This window comes from Anabrus simplex, chromosome 1 (genome assembly GCF_040414725.1).
Source record: "Anabrus simplex isolate iqAnaSimp1 chromosome 1, ASM4041472v1, whole genome shotgun sequence".
NCBI classification, from domain to species: Eukaryota; Metazoa; Arthropoda; class Insecta; order Orthoptera; family Tettigoniidae; genus Anabrus; species Anabrus simplex.
In genome coordinates this window covers 206,925,759-206,944,417 of record NC_090265.1, presented here as the reverse complement: position 1 = coordinate 206,944,417, position 18,659 = coordinate 206,925,759, and the positions used below count along the sequence as shown (strand labels likewise).

The 18,659-nt window shown below is 36.1% G+C and overlaps 1 protein-coding gene across 1 annotated transcript in view; it reads left to right on the top strand.

The window, feature by feature from the left end:
- abd-A (abdominal A) overlaps positions 1-18,659 on the top strand; it is a 410,801-nt gene that overhangs the window by 70,499 nt on the left and 321,643 nt on the right. The window contains exon 2 of the mRNA XM_067140485.2: positions 1,896-1,928. Coding sequence (XP_066996586.1) covers positions 1,896-1,928 — 33 coding nt within the window. The remainder of the gene's footprint in view (positions 1-1,895; positions 1,929-18,659) is intronic.

Genomic DNA, 18,659 nt, shown 5'->3' with positions numbered 1-18,659 from the left:
GAAGCTAAATGACAAAACGTTAGCTAAGAGAATTTCAGCAAAAACTCTTCCATTTTTATAATATTTTTATTTATAATAACAAATGAAAGTTGATTGTGTTTATGTAAATTTCGCATGTTATCATTATGATATCTTAATACGCCTCAGGTGAGAATAACCGTAAATTTTAAAATGTACCTTATGCTCCAACTTATTAATTGAGCTCATTCCGTTTACTTGGTCAACGTGGTGTCTACATAAGTACAAATCCTGTAGCGAAAGCCTTTTTCATCGTCAACAAACTCTGCAGGTCCTATTTTAGCTTCTGGAAATGTAACAATATCTGGTACCGCTTTAAATTCCCTTGATATAATAATTTCCACCGTAATAACCCTGTTGAAAACACGACAGGTTTTCCACTTGGTACATTCACTGAAATTTCCTTTATAACTTACATAATGACTCTAGGATTGTGTTCTGTCATCCTCAGCCATGATAATTTTTATATCTTCAACTTCGAAGTATTTATGGTGCTTCCTTTTTTCTTTCTTTTGGTGTATTTTTTTAATTTAAGGAAATTTCCATTCCTACCGAAGACACGAGATGATTTTGAAGGCTTGCAGTTTTAATTACCTTCCTTACGTCCTCCTATACATGGCCTTTCCACTTTTATGGCTTGATGTTGCCTTTCTCTGAGCTATTTAGTTGTATTTCGATTCGTAAATGTACACGAGCTTCTATTATTTACCTCCAAATTCAATGAAATTAAATGGCGTATGGCTTTTAGAACCGGGAGTGTCCGAGGACATGTTCGGCTCGCCAGGTGCAGGTCTTTTGATTTGACTCCCGCAGGCAACCTGCGCGTCGTGATGAGGATGAAATGATGACGAAGACGACACATAAACCCAGTCCCCGTGCCAGTAAAATTAACCAATCATGGTTAAAATTCCCGACCCTGCCGGGAATCTAACCTGGGCCCCTGTGACCAAAGACCAGCTCGCTTACCATTTAACCATGGAGCCGGACTCCAAATTCAATGTTAAACACAGAAGTAGATACAGAACGATGCAACAAAAATGGAGCTGGCTTTGCAAGAGATGGTGGTGCTTGCACCCAGCGCTGTCTTGTACGTAAAAGTATTTAAAAGGACTGTCCTTGAACACTCCCGGCACTAAAAGCCATACCCCATTTCATTTTTCATTTAAAAGGACCAAGGATCAGAGACCCAATGCACAAATTGCTCGGCTTCAGTTTTCAGAAGAAAAATTTTAGAAATAACATTTTACTTGAGCTTGACTTTTTACAATTTTGACATTTTTTCCTTTAGCTTTTCCACTTTACAAATATGTTATGAAGTGACTTAACAGGAAGTATATAGCTTTATTTGTTGAGTTTGTGACCTCATCCTTGCTTGTGTTTCTTAGCTTGAATGTTTAAGCGCATGCATCATTGAGAGGCATGGATATTTTTGTGTTATTAAATAAGAAATTTAGCATTTTGTAGCGCTTTATACAAATTAGGGTCATGGAGAAAAATATAGAATATATAAATAGGTAAAGTCAATTGAAATAGTATTTACATAGAACTAACAGCAAAATTGCATATATTATAATAATATTACTGATAATGAAATTTGAAAAATCGTTACCTTTACAATTATATAACATTTTGATAAATTTCGCATTTTTTCTCGTTTACAGAATGCATTAAAACTGATGTACAGATCACTAAAATTGGAAATACTGAAGTACAAATATTTAGAACCATATCATTTGTTGTTGCTATTTAAAAAACACCACTCCTAATTATTGATAATATAAGATGTATATTTGGTTTCCATTTTGTTACGTTGTATTAAATGAATGACTGGATGAGATTCATTTTAACAATTATTTGTTATGTATTTTTCCCTCCAGATTGGATGAGCCCCTTCGATCGAGTGGTGTGCGGTGAGTAGTATCAAGATGAACACAGTGGCATGTTTACAATGTAGCAGCAAGTAGAACAGAACTTTTCAGACTTCTTTGCCACATCCATGTAGATCGTTTACATTTTTGATAAAGTATGAAATTCTTTGTACTTATGTACAACAGATGATATTAATGTTTCATTCTTCCTTCTGTTCGAATAAGAAGTTTATCCGTTATAGAACTCACCATGGATATACAGTAATTAAATAAGATAATGTGAAGATGTCGAAGTATGTAGCTACAAATCCCAGTAAGTTCTTATGTGCTAATTTATATCCTCGGTATGATTAGGTTATACGGTACCTTTTTCTCGTGCCTTATTTTAAGTCTGAAATTATATTAATGTAGTTTGATTGCATATAATTTTAAAACTTGTCCTTTTTTTACGTTATAGTAGAGTATACTTTAATTTTTCCTAATTTTCTCTTCAGTAAGACGTAGAAACTATTATTAAATATTGAGGCAGTACTAGCATAGTAAAAAAACTGTCTTATTTCGGTCACAAAGTCTACCTTACATTTGGAAAATTTACTCAGAAATTTAGTACAAAATAATACAGTGCTAATTTTTGTCTTCAGTTATTTTCTTTTACTACATTATGAGACTGAAATTGATCTTTACATTTAATCCGCACATTGAGTTATCATTTATAGTTGGCTTTCTGTATAAACCTCGTATGTCCCAATGCTCTTCCTACCCATTATATTCCTTAAGGTTGGTCACGCCTCCCAGTCGCATACTTATGTGCAGTCCATCAGAATAATTTTCATTGTGTTCATTTTCCCATGCTACACTCTAAAGGAAAATGGACCTTATATACCGTATTGTAGGAATGTTGTTTGCATGGCGATTTTATGCACTCCTACGGTATAATGTATTTTAGGCTCAATTTCCTTTACACTTTAGCATAGGAAAATGACCACAACGGAAATTATTCTGATGGACTTCATATAAATGTGTGGCTGGGAGGCGTGCCCAGTCTTAAGGAATATAATGGATAGGAAGAGCAATAGGACATACGAGGTTTTAAAATAAAGCCATCGTTATGTACTTCGTCTTGTTCAGTATATCAGTCTCTCCTATGTATCCTCGAAACTTTCGTTAGATAGCGTTTGGAATGTTATTTCTAAATATAAATCTCTGTCTGGTAAACTTTTGATTCTCAATTAGTGAGTATTTCGTAAAACTACGGGTCAACTTTAATTTTAAGTATTATGTGGATGATTTTAAATTATTTTGGGTGCCTTCTATGGCTGAAATATTGTTTTAACACCAAACTATAAAATAAATTTATTTTTAATCACACGCATGAGCCGGAAAATTATCCAACATTTTCCAAGCACGTACATTCGCTGATGTTGAGTAATGTCCTGTATTTTATAAACGACATCTATTGGTCTGAAAAATTCTGTCCGTTGAAAAGTTATGTTGGTGAAGGTCTTGTATTATATTTTATATTGTAGCGTTCTGTAATAGCATGCGGTAAGAATTAAATTTTTATTTTCTGATTATCTATTATCTGTGTTTATTTCTACCATTTTAGTCCCGTATTTTGAAAAAATATACTGCATTGTGTATGTGTTCTTAAGTAGGAAATTAGAATGTTATTTGTATACATAAATATTCAGAATAACTGACATGTTTTGCATGAGGTCTGATGAATATGTTTGAATCATTTGTGCTTTCATTTGAATTAGGATCCCACGAATTGTGAGAATTTATAGAAAACATTTTTCTCTTGGGGTGAATCATACTTCTGAACATAAGTAAATGTGCTCATTAGTTTCGTATACAAAACTTTATAGATAGAACTATACAGTATCATTTCCTGTTTTGATAACAAAAAGAATTTTTCAGTCAAATCATTATCGACCAGTAGACGTAAAACAATATTCTCAATGAATGGTAAGTTTGTTCTCTGACAGCTAAAAGTGTATAAATACAGAATGGAAGGTGCATTAGATGACTAAGTTTTGCTAGATATTCCTCAAAGAATGCTTTATTTACGCACACCTATCACATGCCTATGACAAACAAGAAAAACTCAATTCAATATCGTTGGCTTTCTTTAAAAACCTCATATGTCCCAATGCTCTTCCTACCCATTATATTCCTTAAGGTTGGTCACGCCTCCCAGTCACATATTTATGTGCAGTCCATCAGAATAATTTTCATTGTGTTCATTTTCCCATGCGACAGTTTAAAGGAAAATGGACCTTACCATACCGTATTGTAGGAATGTTGTTTGCTTGGCGATTTTACGCACTCCTACAGTATAATGTATTTTAGGCTCAATTTCCTTTACACTTTAGCATAGAAAAATTACCACAACGGAAATTGTTCTGATGGACTACATATAAATGTGTGGCTGGGAGGCGTGACCAGTCTTAAGGAATATAATGGATAGGAAGAGCAATAGGACATACGAGGTTTTAAAAGAAAGCCATCGATATATAACAACTTCATACTAGTTATAATTTGTTACATTTACCCTGATTTACCAAGAGGTTAAATATAATTTTAGTATAGAATGAGGGAAAAATAAAATTTCACATTGGAACAAATACTCATATAATGAAGAATATACAGTATTTTTGAATGTTGATACAAAGAAGATGTTTAAGTAAATCTAGACGCAGAAATTAGTCCGTACCATCCTGTTCGATGGGTGATGAACTAAACGTTCGTAAGACTAAACGTTCAATTTTACGCCCAGTATTTGTATTCAATGCGTGGTACAGTGTGGACTATCCCCCTTACTAGACGAATATTAGCGTAGTGTTGTCATTAGGAACTTCCAATTCGTTACTTCTACTTAAAACAAGTATGTGAATTAAGAGATCAACGTGACACCAGCGTCTTGGCAAGTTAGGAACAGTGAAACGTTGCACAAACAGAATAGTTAAGCTTAAATGTTTACCTAGTTTCAAAGAATTTCGGTCACCATTTTAAAGAGAATATTTAGAATAATATCGTAATTTGTAGGTTTCGGAAAAGTTATTAGAATACTTTTGTTACGGAAAGAAGGTGGTGAGAGAAATTAAATTATCATAAATGTCTCAGTCCGTATTCTTCAAGAAAACCAATAGCTTGCCGTTTAATATCGTTGCTTCACCGGTAAAACGTTGTATCCCACAATACCCTTCCTATCCATTATTTTCCTTAAGACTGGGCACGCCTCCCAGCCACATATGGATACGCAGTCCATCAGAACAATGTCCATTGTGTTCGTTTTCCTATGACTACGATTAAACGAAAATGAACCTTACATGCAAACGTACATTCCTACAGTACGGTACTGTAAGGTTCATTTTCCCTTACACAAGGGCATAGGAAAATGAACACAACAAAATTTGTTCTAATGGACTGCATATCCATACGTGGCTGGGAGGCGTGACCAGTCTTAAGGAAAATAATTGATAGGAAGAGCTTTGTGGAATACAACCTTTTACCGGTCGAGCGACGATATTGATCTGTTTGATTATATATTTTGTATGGCTGTGAATTATTTTTTCATCGTTATATTTTGATTTAAAGTAAGTTGAAATCTACTTTAGTAACTCTATGAAAAAGAAATAACGTGCATCTCCTGCAACGTTAAAATAAACATACCGAATTAAAACACCCAACGTTGATGCACAGCTTGATGACGAAATTCCATGCCTATCTGCAATAAATGTTGTAAATCGACGTTAGGCTTAAATATTCACATAGGAAAAGCTCACCCTGAGAAAAGGAGAAATACAATCGTAACACAATATGCTAGTAACATGAATGCTGGGGAAAGCTTATAGTTGACAGAAGAAACCCCAATGGTCGCTGAGCATGAAACTGAAAATATTAATCCTCTGAAGAGTTGGGAGGATAGAATTTCATATATTATGCAAAACGGTGATTGTGATCAGCCGGAATCTTTTACTTCTTAGGTTATGCAGTTCTTTGCAAATCAGGTAAATCAATTACCTGGCTCTCAACATCCTGCCGTTAGATATTACAAAAGTATAAATTTACAAAGTAATCGTAAATGTGACCATACAACCTCTCGTAACCCACAGCGGAGATCTAAAGGCTACGAGAGAAAAATAGAGAGCGTTATGCCTATTAGGTAGCCCAGTACCATTTCTATAATCAGAGGTGGAAAACTGCTCGCAAAATTTTGGACAAAACTACTAAGGCCCATTGTTGTAAAATTCCAATAACTACGATTTCGGATTATTTTGAAAGTATTTTTGATACCGAAAATAACAATTCTCCTCTTTCTCTCATGAAAAAAAGTACTGACTTACCTGCTGATATTAATATTTCAGAGATGACGTCCGTAAAGCATTATACAACATTAAAATTGACACTTCACCAGGCCCAGATCATATTACAGTTCGTGCATTAGGCATCTCAAGGTTACTAAATTTCTGACGTTACTCATCAACGCGATGCTTCATTTTTCCTACGCACATACAAAACTCTAAATGGCCAGAACAATTTTAATACATAAGGGTGGAGACATAAATGATATTAAAGAATGGAGACCTATATGCATATATTCTGTGATTAGGAGAATACCTGAACGAGTACTAGATATGAGACTGCGTTTATATGTCACACTTAAGTCCACACCAGCGTGGCTTCGTGCCATTACCTGGAACTCATGTCAACGCTTCCCTCGTGAATGGTTGCCTCCAAGATGCGAAACGTAACAAAAAGGATTGTTACGTCATTTTAGACGTCATAAAAGCATTTGACTCTTTCTGACATGAACATATCAAACGATCTCTCCAACAATCTGAATTTCCTCCAAACTTATGTAGGCTAATTGAAGCATTTCTTACCAAGAACAATGTTCAAGTGGAAGCTGATCATAAGAAATCAAAACTCATCGAAATTAAGTGTGGCGTAGCTCAAGGGTCCCCTATCTCACCATTGCTGTTTAATTTAGCTATCAGTACTATATAATATGAAGAGCCTCCGTGGTTCAGCCTGCAGCGCGTCGACCTCTCACTGCTGGATACCGTGGTTCAAATCCCGGTCACTCCATATGAGATTTGTGTTGGACAAAGCGGAGGCGGGACAGGTTTTTCTCCGGGTACTCCGGTTTTCTCTGTTGTCTTTCATTCCAGCAACACTCTCCATTATTATTTCATAGCATTTATCAGTCATTAATATCGCCTTGGGAGTGGCGACCCCATTGTAATAATAGCCTATATCTGGTTCATTCATTCCATCCCTGAGCCGGTCAAGACTGGAAAACATTGTAGGTTTTCATTTTTCATTCATCTATATATATATAAAATAGCTTGTCCTGACTGACTGATTCATCATCGCCGAGCCAAAACTACTGGACATAATGAAATGAAATTTTGGGCATACATTCATATTAAGATGTAGGTGCTCGCTAAGAGAGGATTTTTGGATATTCCGTTGCTAAGGGGGTGAAAAGGGGGGGTGAAATTTTAAAATGAGTGCACCTATATCTCAAAACTTTAAAAGTTTACAAATGTAAAAATTGGTATTTAGAATCTTCTTTGAAAATAAGGAAACACGTATTTTTTTGTTTTCAGAAAATCCCAATAGGAGGGGTGAAAAAGGGTGAAAATGGGGGAAAATGTGTTCAATGCCCTTAATCAGGATACCGGTAGTTATATCTCAGAAACTGAAGATATTACAGACCTGAAAATTGGTACTTTTGATCTCTTTTAAAAATAAAGAAACACGTATTTTTTTGTTTTTGGAAAATCTAATTAATGGGAGGGTGAAAAGGGGGTGAATTTTTAAAATTAGTGAATCTATATCTCCAAACTTTTAAAGTTTGCAGATGTAAAAATTGGTATTTAAAATCTTCATTAAAAATAAAGAAACACGTATTTTTTTGTTTTCGTAAAATCGCAATAGGAGGTATGAAAAGGGGTGAAAAAGGGGTTGAATGCCTTTAATGAGGCTACTTATATCTCAGAAACTGAAGATATTATAGACCTGAAAATTGGTGTTTGGGATCTCCTTTAAAAATAAAGAAACACGTATTTTTTTGTTTCTGCAAAACCCAATTAATGGGGGTAAAAAAGGGGTAATATTTTAAAATGAGTGTATCTATATCTCAAAACTTTTAAAGGTTATAGGTGTAAAAATAGGTATTTAGAATCTCCATTAAAGATAAAGAAACACGTATATTTTGTTTTCGGAAAATCCTAATAGGAAGGGTGGAAAAGGTTGAAAAAGGGGTCGAATGCATTTCATGAGTCTACTTATATTTCAGAACCTGAAGATATTACAGACCTGAAAATTGGTGTTTGGGATCTCCTTTAAAAATAAATAAACACGTATTTTTTGTTTGTGGAAAATACAATTAATGGGGGGGGGGTGAAAAGGGGGAGATTTTTTAAAATGAGTGTATCTATATCTCAAAACTTTTTAAGTTGATAGATGTAAAAATTGGTATTTAGAATCTCCTTTAAAAATAAAGAAACACGTAATCTTTTGTTTTCGGAAAATCCCAATAGGAAGGGTGTAAAAGAGTGCATACTGGGTTGAATGTCTTTCATGAGGATACTTATATTTCAGAACCTGAAGATATTACAGACCTGAAAATTGGTATTTTGGATCTACTTTAAAAGTAAAGAAACAGGTATTTTTTGGTTTTTGGAAAATCCAAATATTGGGGGGTGAAAACGGGGGTGAATTTTTTAAAATGAGTGTGTCTACATCTTAAAACTTTATAATTTACAGATGTAAAAATTGGTGGTTAGAATCTCCTCTAAAAATAAAGGAACACGTATTTTTTGTTTGCAGTAAGTCCTAATAGGAGGGGTGTAAAAGGGTGAAAAATGGGTTGAATGGCTTTAATGAGGATACACATATCTCAGAAACGAAAGATATTACAGAACTGATAATTCGCATATGGGATTTCCTTTAAAAATAAAGAAACACGTATTTTTTAGTTTTTGGAAAAGCCAGTTAATGGCGGTTAAACAGGAGTGACAAATTGAGGTGAATTTTTTGAAAGACTATATCTACAGAATATCTTGGAATCGTAAAATGTTACAGACGTAAAAAGTGGGTGTAAATCTCCTGTAAATGTAAAGAAATATAGGTTATTTGTTTTTGGAAACTCTACTTAAGGGGAACCCAAAAGGGGTGAAATTTTTAAATGAGAATTTTTATGGATATCTAAAAAACTTAACATGTTACAGAAGTGAAAAATGGTATTTTTTTATCTATATTAAACATAAAGAAACGTGTATTTTTAGTTTTCGGAAATACCACTTGGGTGGAGGGCGGGGGGGGGTAAAAGTGACTGAAAATGGTGATGAATTCTTTTAATTAGGCTACTGATATCTCAAAAATGAAGATGTTACAGATGTGAAATTTGATATTTGCAATCTGCTTTAAAAGTAAAGAAACACGTATTCTCGGAAAATCCAATGAAGGGGGGGGGGGGGGAAGAATTGAAACATTAGTTGACTTAATTGTATGAGAATACATACATCTAATACTAAAGTTGTTACAGACGTGAAAATTCATATTTGGTTCTCCTTTAAAAACAAAGAAAAAGGCGTTTTGGTGGGGAAACCATCTTGGAGGGCGGGAGTGTAAAGGAGTTGAATTCCTTTCATGAGGACACATAAATCAAAAACTGAAGAAGTTAGAGTAGTGATAATTGGTATTTAGAAGATCCTTTACTATTAATGAAACAAGTATTTTTTTGCGGGAAAATTCATTTAGGGGGAGGAGAGATTATTGTGAAATGAAGTGAAAAAAAGTAAATTATTTTTATGTGGATACTTATATCTCAAAACTGAAGGTAATAGATGTGAACATTGGTGTTTGGAATCTCCCTTAAACATAAAGAAACAAGCATCCTTTCAATTCTTTTTCGGGGGGGTGGCTGTAAATAAACTTAACGGCGGCGGGGTGTAGAAGGAGGTGAGACCAATTGATTTTGCTGTTATTAATGTACTTATAAGGATCCTCCATTGCTCAGGAGGCAGCGCGCCGGCCTCTCACAGCTGGGTTCCGTGGTTCAAATCCCGGTTACTCCATGTGGCATTCGTGCTGGACAAAACGGAGGCGGGACAGGTTTTTCTCCGGACACTCCGGTTTTCCCTGTCATCAGCCATTCCAGCAACACATAATAGTAATAATAATAATAATAATAATAATAATAATAATAATAATAATATTCCGGACCGTCGTCAAATTGCGGACTGCGATGGAAACGGCTCCTGGACGGGTAATGACTAAGAATGCAGTCCGGTCGCGGGTTCAGTGCAGCCAAGGCACCCAGTATGACAGCACGCCGGATCTCCTGAAGGATTATATCTGTATTAAAAATATTATAGGAAAAGATGACAAAGATTTACGGACCCAACTGACATGGAGGAATACCTGAGCCTAACCCGGGAAGTACGAAATCGATTGCTGGAAAGGAAGATTTAAAAATGGGAGGAAACGTGCCGTAAAATAATAGATCGGGAATTTTGGTGGATTCTCGCAGAGAACGAGTCAGATCGCGAATTTCGGCGGATTATATATCTAAAACAATAAGCATTCAATTATAAATTTCAGTATAATACCGTAGCGAAGCACGGGTATCTTGCTAGTTATAATATAAAATCTCACTGACCATGACATATGCCACATTTATGGCTATATTTCATCTGATGATCTACCCCCGTTATCCTCATTTGCTTTCGCAGATGACCTGGTCGTAATCAACAAAACCGAAAGTGATGCTACTACCTTGTTAAATTTAGCCGAAAGCAGCTTTAAAGTAATTGGTTTCCATATCCATTCTCTTAAAAGCAAATTTATAATCTATCTATATATATATAAAATAACTTGTCCTGACTGACTGATTCATCATCGCCGAGCCAAAACTACTGGACATAAAGAGATGAAATTTTGGGGATATATTCATATTAAGACGTAGGTGCTCGCTAAGAGAGGATTTTGGGATATTCCTTCGCTAAGGGGGTGAAAACGGGGGTGAAATTTTAAAATGAGTTGCTCTATATCTCAAAACTTTAAAAGTTTACAGATGTAAAAATTGGTATTTAGAATCGTCTTTAAAAATAAGGAAACACGTATTTTTTTGTTTTCAGAAAATCCCAATAGGAGGGGTGAAAAGGGGTGAAAAATGGGGAAAATGGGTTGAATGCCCTTAATCAGGATACCAGTACTTATATCTCAGAAACTGAAGATATTACAGACCTGAAAATTGGTACTTTTGATCTCTTTTAAAAATAAAGAAACACGTATTTTTTTGTTTTTGGAAAATCCAATTAGTGGGAGGGTGAAAAGGGGGTGAATTTTTAAAATGAGTGAATCTATATCTCCAAACTTTTAAAGTTTGCAGATGTAAAAATTGGTATTTAGAATCTTCATTAAACATAAAGAAACACGTAATTTTTTGTTTTCGGAAAATCGCAATAGGAGGGGTGAAAAGGGGTGAAAAAGGGGTTGAATGCCTTTAATGACGATACTTATATTTCAGAAACTGAAGATATTACAGACCTGAAAATTGGGATCTCCTTTAAAAATAAAGAAACACGTATTTTTTGTTTCTGGAAAATCCAATTAATGGGAGGGTGAAAAGGGGGCGAATTTTTAAAATGAGTGAATTTATATCTCCAAACTTTTAAAGTTTGCAGATGTAAAAATTGATATTTAGAATCTTCATTAAGAATAAAGAAACACGTATTTTTTGGTTTTTGAAAATCGCAATAGGAATCGTAAAAATGGGTGAAAAAGGGGTTGAATGCCTTTAATGAGGCTACTTATATCTCAGAACCTGAAGATATTACAGACCTGAAAATTGATGTTTGGGATCTCTTTAAAAAATAAAGAATCACGTATTTTTTTGTTTTTCGAAAATCCAATTAATGGGGGGGGGTGAAAAGGGGGTGAATTTTTAAAATGAGTGTATCTATATCTCAAAACTTTTAAAGTGTATGGATGTAAAAATTGGTATTTAGAATCTCCTTTAAAAATAAAGAAACGCGTAATCTTTTGTTCTCGGAAAATCCCAATAGGAAGGGTGTAAAAGGGTGAATAATGGGTTGAATGCCTTTAATGAGGCTTCTTATATTTCAGAACCTGAAGATATTACAGACCTGAAAATTGGTATGTGGTATCTACTTTAAAAGTAAAGAAACACGTATTTTTTCGTTTTTTGAAGATATAAATATTGGGGGTTGAAAGTGGGGGGTGAATTTTTAGAAATGAGTGTGTTTACATCTTAAAACTTAAAAATTTACAGATGTAAAAATTGGTAGTTAGAATCTCCTCTAAAAATAAAGGAACACGTATTTTTTTGTTTCCTGTAAATCCCAATAGGAGGGGTGTAAAAGGGTGAAAAATGGGTTGAATGCCTTTAATGAGGATACTTATATTTCAGAACCTGAAGATATTACAGAACCGAAAATTTGTATATGGGACCTCCTTTAAAAAATAAAGAAACACGTATTTTTTAGTTTTTGGAAATCCAATTAATGGCGGTTAAACAGGAGTGACAAATTGGGTGAATTTTTTGAAAGACTATATCTACAGAATATCTTGGAAACGTAAAATGTTACAGACGTAAAAAGTGGGTGTTTGGAATCTCCTGTAAATGTAAAGAAACATAGGTGATTTGTTTTTGGAAATCCACCTAAGGGGAACTCAAAAGTGGTGAAATTTTAAAATGAGAATTTTTACAGTATATCTAAAAAAACTTAACATGTTACAGAAGTGAAAAATGGTATTTTTTATCTCTATTAAACATAACGAATCGTGTATTTTTATTTTTCGGAAATACCACTTGGGTGGTGGGGGGTGGGTAAGAGTGACTGAAAATGGTGTTGAATTCTTTTAATTAGGCTACTGATATCTCAAAAATGAAGATGTTACAGACGTGAAATTCGATATTTGCAATCTGCTTTAAAAGTAAAGAAACACGTATTCTCGGAAAATCCAATGAGGGGGGGGGGGGGTGAAAGTATTGAAAATTTAATTGACTTAATTGTATGAGAATGCAAACATCTAATAAAAACTAAAGTTGTTACAGACGTGAAAATTCGTATTTAGATCTCCTTTAAAAACAAAGAAAAACGCGTTTCGGTGGGGAAACCATCTTGGAGGGTGGGAGTGTAAAGGAGTTGAATTCCTTTCATGACGACACATAAATCAAAAGCTGAAGAAGTTAGAGTCGTGATAATTGGTATTTAGAAGATCTTTTACTATTAAAGAAGCAAGTATTTTTTGCGAGAAAATTCACTTACGGGTGGGGGGGAGTAGTGTGAGATGAAGTGAAAAAAATAAATTATTTTTATGGGGATACTTATATCTCAAAACTGACGGCAATAGACGTGAACATTGGTGTTTGGAATCTCCTTTAAACATAAAGAAACAAGCCTTCTTTTAATTTTTTTTTGGGGGGGGGGGTTTGCCGGTAAATAAACTTAACGGCGGTGGGGTGTAGAAGGAGGTGAACCCATTGATTTTACTGTTCTTAATGTACTTATAAGTATCCTCCTTTGCTAAGGCGGCAGCGCGCGGGCCTCTCTCACAGCTGGGTTCCGTGGTTCAAATCCCGGTCACTCCATGTGACATTCGTGCTGGAAAAAACGGAGGTGGGACAGGTTTTTCTCCGGATACTCCGGTTTTCCCTGTCATCAGCCTTTCCAGCAACACATAATAGTAATAATAATAATAATAATAATAATAATAATAATAATAATAATAATAATAATAATAATAATAATAATGTTCCGGACCGTCGTCAAATGTGCGGATCGCGCTGGAAACGGCTCCTGGACGGGTAATGACTAAGAATGCAGTCCGGCCGCGGGTTCAGTGCCGCCAAAGCACCCAATATGACACCACGCCGGATCTCCTGAAGGATTTTATACATATTAAAATGATTATAGGAAAAGATGGCAAAGATTTACGGAGCCAACTGACCGGGAGGAATACCTGAGCCTAGCCCGGGAAGTACGAAATCGATTGCTGGAAAGGAAGATTGAAAAATGGGAGGAAACGTGCCGTAATCTAATAGAAAACGAGTCAGATCGGGAATTTTGGTGGATTCTCACAGAAAACGAGTCAGATCGCGAATTTCGGCGGATTATATATCTAAAACAATAAGCATTCAATTATAAATTTCAGTACAATACCGTAGCGAAGCACGGGTATCTTGCTAGTCCTGAATAAAGGAAAATCGACTCAAGAAAACGTTACTACACTCGAAGGATCAATGATCCCATCGATAGAAACAAACAATGAACGAATCAAGTATTTAGGAATTGACTTCAATAACGAAATTTCTCTTGACAGACATAAACTAACAAGCATAGTGACTTCTGACTTAAATAACCTAGTAAAAACAAAACTTCTAAAACCACAGCAAAAAATCAAGATTATTAACGAGTTTGTTTGGCCTGGTTTGATCTGTGCTGTACAATGTCCCCCCCTGACACAACTATCAAATGTCTTTTTTAAATATCTGGACAAAATTATAAGAAGTCCTGTAAAAGAAATAATTATTCTGCCAGATGATACCCCAAATTTAATGCTGTATAGTGCCAGAAAGGTCACAGGGATGGGAATAATTTTCGCAGAATGGGAAGCCAGTATACAGCATTACAATATTTGTAATAGCTTACTCCATATTCAGGACGTTCACCTACAATAGGAAGGAAGTTACCTGAAAAACAAGATATGGCACTCTACAGACTTGGCATGCAAAAACAAAGTCTTCCCCCAAAGACTGACGGAAGAAAATTACGTTAAATTATGAGAAATCGATCCTTTCAGTCGTGGTGCCAGTTGCCACACAAAGGAAAAGGAGTAGTGTTATATTCAGACTGCCCGAAAGCAAACTTCTGGATGACTCATAAATCACCTTTGTCCTCTTCTGAATACATAAACACAGTGAAGATGTCATGCAGCTTCACCGCAGTCAGGTCGGTTCCTGGTAGGTCATTCAACAGAACCCGTTGCCGCCAAAATGGCTGTAACGAGGCAGAAACCCTTGGACATGTGCTGGGATTCTGTCGAAGCACTGAGATAATGCGCAACCATCGCCACCACCATGTAATAACGTCGATTGCTCAAGGCTTGAGACAGCGTGGATGGGAAGTGCATCTCTACTTATGACTCTATTCGAAGACCTGACATCAACAGAAAGGACATTAAAGCAATGGTCTTAGATCCCACCATTGGCTTTGAAAGAGACCTCAATTAGGCTCGGGATGTGGACCTAGAAAAGCAAGCTATTTATGTTCCGTGCTTGCCTTACCTGTCAACAAAGTATAAAATACTTATCGATCGGTGGATTATCAGAGCCCTGCTATTCGGAGCAAGAGGCACCCTCCCTGGTCAGACATCGACCTTCCTACAAAATTTGAAAGTTCCATTCTGGGAAATAGAATAAATACAGTAGTAATGTGGGTAATGAGGGACTCTCTACAAATCATTCACTTCCATCTAAACCTGAGAATGTGATTGAAATTCCTCCCCCACTAATTCTAGAAAAAGGATGATAGCAGCATTAACGATTGAATTTACACTTTTTGATATTTTTTATACTTCATTATACTTCATACACCGTATTCCGGATCCGAATGGTCACCCTCGTTGGAGGACGGATGATTTATTTCTTAAATCTCTCTCTCTCTCTCTCTCTCTTTCTAGGCTCTGATGGGCAGTACTCTGTTGGTAGCCTCTATGATCGTTAATATTCGTTTTGTCGACCACGTTATTACTATCTTCTGGGGAAACAATTGGACGACAGCTGCTTGTGGTATTAGAAAATCAGTGAGAATTCATCATACTTACTCCCAAAGGTAGCCCATAAGATGATTTCTAGGAAACGGACTGGATATGAAAGTTGCCATTGATGCTTTCACGGCCCATACTTATAGACTTGATATAGGCTTTTGGACTTATGCCGTGTCAAGAAAATAAGTTGAAATTCTTTACGTCTCGCAGAGAACTATTCTCTGCGACATCAGAAGAAAGTCTCGACTGTCTCGAGGACACCTAAAGAATTTTACCTTATTTTCTTGGCACGGCATAAGCCCAAAAGCCTATATCATGTCTATAGGATATGAAAGTTGTTAAATACTTCAAAATATGTGATAAACTGTATTGCCGCTGAAGTGTGGGCCTGGACGTTATTATTGTGCCTTAAGTGCATATCACCCTACTTGTTTCCAGAATATCTGAACAACAGGTTGCATTGTTGCTACATACTCTCTAGTAACTTGATATTAACGGATGCTGTAAATAATAGTCTACCATATCAGAGGTTAGAAATATGTATCTTCCTCGGATACATCCTGGAGTATTTCACTCGCATGTTGGACACGTCACGGCTATCGGTATATGCAACATTGAAATTATTTTAAGTAATGAACATGACCAAACGACCATTACTTAAACCTGACGACACTCTGTCATCACTATTTGAGACATGAAGTGCGCTGGTGGAAGTCCAAACGAAGGATTGTGCCCGTAACTCAGCTGTAATCAAACTCATGCGGAAGGTTCATGCTGGCACTTTTCGTGCATTGTGAGCTCTCTGCGCACAGATATACATTCTGCGATGCCCTCATTGTGGATACTTTCAGCTGACCATTCCTATGTACAGCTGACACAGTTCATGTCAATCGAGTTCATCAATGTCTCGAGATAGCAATCAGCCTCTCCTTTTGGTCTGGATAATACCACGAAAGTTTAATACAGTAGGCCTACCTTTAATTCCCTAGGTTGTTTCTTCACCTCATCCTATTGGTTAGTGGGCTGTACACCTATATGATTACATCCTCTTTTTTCGGAGGCCCTTAATATAAGTGACATCCAGATAAGACGTTCTTCATCGCTAACCGCAATACGATCATCCACCAATCAGAGTGGCGTACTATTTGGCAGATCGTATTGTTCTTTTTTATATCGTCGCTCTACCGGTAAAAGGTTGTATTCCACAAAGCTCTTCCTATCAATTATTCTCCTTAAGACTGGTCACGCCTCCCAGCCACGTATGGATATGCAGTCCATCAGAACAAATTTTGTTGTGTTCATTTTCCTATGCCCATGTGTAAAGGAAAATGAACCTTACAGTACCGTACTGTAGGAATGTACGTTTGCATTACGTACTTACGCACTCCTAGTATTACATACAATGCATGTAAGGTTCATTTTCGTTTAATCGTCGACATAGGAAAACGAATACAACGGTCATTGTTCTGATGGACTGCGTATCCATATGTGGCTGGGAGGCGTGACCACTCTTAAGGAAAATAATGGACAGGAGGAATATTGTGGGATACAACGTTTTACCGGTGAAGCGACGATATATATATATATGACCTCCAGTAAACTCGTTGGCTGAACGGTCAGCGTACTGGCCTCCGGTTCAGAGGGTTCCAGGTTCGATTCCTGGTCGGGTCGGGGATTTTAACCTTAATTGGTTAATTCCTACGACACGGTGGCTGGGTGTATGTGTTGTCTTCATCATCATTTCATCCTCATCATGACGCGCAGGTCGCCTAAAGGCGTCAAATAGAAAGACCTGCACCTTGCGAGCCGAACCCGTCCTGGGATATCCCGGCACTAAAAGCCGTACGACATTTCATTACCTCCAGTAAACTATACTTATACCCAACCCGAGTTGCAGTACCTCTTATTTATTTTTTCATTTTGGTAATCCAAGGAATTAATATCATACTGCGTCACCACCATATTTCGAATATTCTTAACCCAGCTATCTCCGATTTTCTTACAGTCCAAGTTTCTGATACTTCTGACTCTATACTCCATACAAATCTCTCAATGAATAATTGTTTCTTTGCTCTCATTAACACTGTGTTACAGGTTGGAAGGATTCTCTTCTTTCTTCCAAGGGCTATTCTTGTCACTACATCCTTTCCACTTCTCATATCTAATGTCATATGACATGTCACTTGTTCCAGTGTTTCCCCCTTTAAGCTCAGTATGCACCAGAAAGGTGCCAATACTTTAGCCATAAGAAATTACACAATATCGTAGCTTCTTTAGTCCTGTATCCATATGCTAAATAAATCCCTCAAACCACACCTTGGGTTTACGAACACTATCCATGTACATGTCACTATTTTAGTTCCTTTTTATTTATTATCATATTGCGCCTTTCCGTTTGTTAATTATTTATATTTTTCAGGGCATCTTGAGAGATATTTGTTAATTTTCTACTATGAGAACTACTTCGTCAGCAGATATCACTGTCGAGAAGAACACATCGTTTATTTTAATTCAAGATTGTTTGTGTCGGAAGACTTTTTTTATTGTCTCTCCTAGTTACATGTTGAAAAGCAGAGGTCCGCAAATTTGACTTACTTCTTTTGATATTTTGGCTTCTTCATTTTCCTCCTAGCCGGTTAAAATTATGTGGATTTTGCATAGCTTATACATTCTCCTTCTGTCCCTGTAGTCCAGTTTAAGTTTCTCCGCAACTAAACAAGTTGTCCCAAATAACGTAATATCTTTTCTGTTATTCTATTAATCAATGAAAGTATAGAATCACTTTTACCTCATAGTTAACGGAACTAAGGCATTAATACAAAGTTATTCGACTGTGGTTAGCGTTTTAACTTTTTTAGAAGGTCTTAGGATTAGATTTCTATGTAGACTGCAATTTTTTGACTTAATTCGCCGTGCCCCGTAGTCAGAACTACGGTTCGTATAAACAGCTCTCTCTCTCTC